Source organism: Penicillium psychrofluorescens, assembly GCF_964197705.1.
Source record: "Penicillium psychrofluorescens genome assembly, chromosome: 3".
In the NCBI taxonomy this organism is placed as follows: domain Eukaryota; kingdom Fungi; phylum Ascomycota; class Eurotiomycetes; order Eurotiales; family Aspergillaceae; genus Penicillium; species Penicillium psychrofluorescens.
The window spans coordinates 4438276-4441808 of record NC_133441.1 but is presented as its reverse complement, the minus strand read 5'-3'; the positions used below and the strand labels follow the sequence as shown (position 1 = coordinate 4441808).

The following is a 3533-nucleotide window of genomic DNA, read 5'->3' as shown; positions in this document are numbered from 1 at the left end:
TCATTGCCGTTCGTGGAGCCACTTCTGAGCATATGCCACGGCTGCAGCGAGTGGAAAGAGTCTGGTCGTCGCTGTGCTAATAGCACTACAAGCCAGCATATGGTGCGACGCGAAGTCGCGGCCAAGGTCTTCAAGGTGATCGCCGTCAATGGCAACGTCCTCCACCGTAATCCACTTGCGGCCTTCGCTCGTAGTAATCGCAAAGGAGTGCTGGGTAAGCTTCAGCGGAATACGATACTCGGCCAGATGAAAGGCAGTGCAAGAGTCAAAGCCAACTCCTACAAGGAGCACCTGGGCTCCTGCATCTTCAAGCCTGGCTAGAGGGCTTCGCTCGCCGAGACGACAGTCGAGAGGATGATAATCCATAAGGGATTTTGCGCGAGGACCTACCGCCGCGAACGACGTCTGAGGGTGAGCGCTCCTGACGGCTCCTGGCCAGGTCCGCACCGCCTCGGCGATTGCACCCATGCCCTCCGGCCGGCTGGTGCAAGGATCAAACGGCGGCGTGTGGGCGCGAATGATGGGCCACCACACCTCGGGGACTGGCGAGTTCTTCCAAGAGGCTGGATCGGAGTTGTACCTTGTCTGCGACGGCACAACAAGGGTTCCTTCTGGTCCGAGGACATCCAGCAGAGCGAGAACAACAGCTTCTGCACCACCGCACACCCAGCCAAGGCTTCTAAGCGAGGAGTGAAGGAGCACAACCTCGCCACCTTTGAGTCCGACATCGCGCAGGTCCGCTGCAAGAGAGTCCCTTGTGCATATGGGCCCGTTTGGATATGAGGCCATGGTAGTTCCGTCAACGGTAGGGAAGATGGAGAGAAAACTACTGGACTGCGTTAGGAGTTGAATGGTTGAGCGCACTCGAAGCTTAGAACCTGCCAAAATAAACAAGAGGTAGAGGCCCAGGGAATGTGTGAGAGTCGTTCGACGCCGGAACCGCCAGGATAAACGGAACGGACTAACTATAGAGCCAGTCCTAGGACTGCCTAGCTCGGCCGCGCTCAATGTTTCCATACGTTGTTCACGCCCGGCTTCCCTATTGCAATTCTCTGACCCCCGTGATTCGACCTGTTTCATCACACTTTTCAAAACCACTTCAAATGATGCCGAGACTTTTTGACTATCCTGCACCTTTTGACGGTGACAGACACCAAAAAAAAAACAAGCCACGATTGCCGACGCAACGTCACATGCAAATCTCACAATGGCTTGCGTGTTGGTAGTAGGTGAACAAGGGCCCACATGCAATTTTGAGGCCGAAAGTATGTCAAGTAATGTACACTTATGTTCGAAATTGGCTTTCATGGTCTACACACAGAAGTGCATCTAGAACCTTTTGCTCGGGCGCGCCAGATCGATTATAGCGACAGTGGCTGAGAATATGACCCATAATCTAGCTGAATATAGCCTAGCCAGATGCGCTACGGTCCTGGCGGCAAGATTCAAGATGGGTTCTCTTTGTAAAATGTGGAAGCCAATATCGAATGTTCCTGTATTTATCACGAATTTCGTTGAACTTATCATCAATGGCACGTCATGCTGGTCTAGGTTGCGACTGCAAACATGAAGGGCAGACTCCAAGCTTTATGGACCGCGTATCAGTTTGATAAAGCCGCATCTGGATGGTGAAAGAAAGCTCGTTCTGTTCCATCAAACCCTCATAGCATCATCTCCAGGCACGAATCAATTCCTAACGAGGCCTCTCATCAATTGTGACGGATTAATGTATCAAAGGAATATGTAGAAGCTAGCAAAGAAGTGTGAACCTGGCTCTGGGCTCGGCCTCCCTCCGGTCAGTGATGAGACTATCTCACAATGCTCCTTCAATCATGATCCCTGGGTTGAAAAGAGGACATGTCCGACCACTCCTTTTATAGGCCTGATTCTTCGATTTCTGGGGTCCCCACTGCGTCCTAAAAGACTATGAGTACTCACCAACCAACTATTATTATATTATACTTTGCTTACCTCCCAGTTCTGGGGAAAGGTGGACTGGAAGACGCGCAATTTTCCATGACGAGAACGACGAACGACGAGGACTTCAATTAACTCTAACCCCATCCATCGTGCAAATCTCGAAGAGAACTTGAGCATAGCCTCGAGGGTTCCAGTCTCGACGGTCTAAGGTGGGGCCGATGTAAATGACGACGTCTTTGAAGCTGTCAGTCAGAGAGACTTCGGAGTTTGAAATACTTAATACCAAAGGGTACCAAAAGTTTAAACACATAGCTTCATAGAAGCAACGCCAAAGTGGTCTAATTTAACCACTCGATAAACACGCTGCAACTCGCCGTTCTACTCCCTCAACAATGACAAGGGCGTGTGAAATTAAACACCTTCCAAACACGTTAATCAAACTAGGTTCCACGGATCGCATCAAAGCTCGACTTTTGACTAATTCCAAGAAATAATTAAATTTGACCGCCCACCAGATATATTACAGCATCTCATTTTCCCCTCCCCTCACTCAGAAATTGTCATGCAGGTTAAATTCCGCGGCAGGTAAGCACATCTCGACCGCCATTCCACTACAGTACCTCCAAGATTAATAGAGGTTGCTGAATTTTATCACCCTCTTATATCACCTCGCTTTTTGCCCATCAGCGAATGATCTGGAATTTTACCACCCAATAAACACATCACTCCCCGACATACCATTTCATCTTTCGTCCAATTTTATCGACTAAGCAATGATTGGGGCGGTTAAAGTTCACCACTCTGTAAACATGGATCAAACCACTCATCATATAACTCATAACTTCCATAACCACTGCCTAGTGTGATTTAATTTGACCACCTGATGGACGCGTTGAAATACGCCATTTTATCCTATTTCAGCACCTCGGGAATGATTTGGGTGTTCTAATTTGACCGCCCATTAAATACAAGGCAAGAAGCCATTTCAATCCAGTTCGTCCCCTCATGAATGGTCGGTGTGGTCCGATTTGATCATTAATTGGACACATCTTAGCAGACCAGTTCACCTCTCAAAAAAAAAAAAAAAGTGATGGAATTTTACCACGCATCAAAACAGCACAACGTAACGTTCCATCTCATTACTCCAACTATCGACGTGGTTAAGTTTGACTGCCCTTCAAGCATATCTCAGTTACCCCGGAAGCAATCTACAGTGGCTGGATTTGGCCAGCTGAGGAATGATTGTCGTTGGTTGGGCCAAGCCGAAGAAACCCCACTGTCTGCGCCATGCTGCATGACTCGTGAGTGAATTTCAAGGGTTGGTCCAAAAGTTTCGGTAATTTCCCGAGCTAGATCAAGCTTCCTTGAATTGGCTGTCGAACGATATAGATGCATCTTCAGAGTAGAGAAGTTACTGGTCAGTGACTACACTACATATCATACTGGACAACTACGCCAATTGATTATGTATCCATCCATCATGCCTGAAACCCTGGCCAAGAAAGTGATCAAGGTCGGGGGCACTGGCACCCAGAGCCGTCTCGCCCAGGCCTGCGACCGCTGCCGCAGCAAAAAGATCCGGTGCGACGGCGTATTACCGTGCTGTAGCCAAT

General features: G+C 48.9%; 1 protein-coding gene across 1 annotated transcript; it reads right to left on the bottom strand.

Annotated features, from left to right (window-relative positions):
* On the bottom strand, window positions 1-789 carry PFLUO_LOCUS5797 (uncharacterized protein; the record flags this gene model as incomplete). Its single annotated transcript, XM_073783276.1, has 1 exon — window positions 1-789. One exon carries the CDS (start codon window positions 787-789, stop codon window positions 1-3), a length of 789 nt encoding a protein of 262 aa, XP_073639848.1.
* Between the last annotated feature and the right edge of the window lie 2744 nt (window positions 790-3533).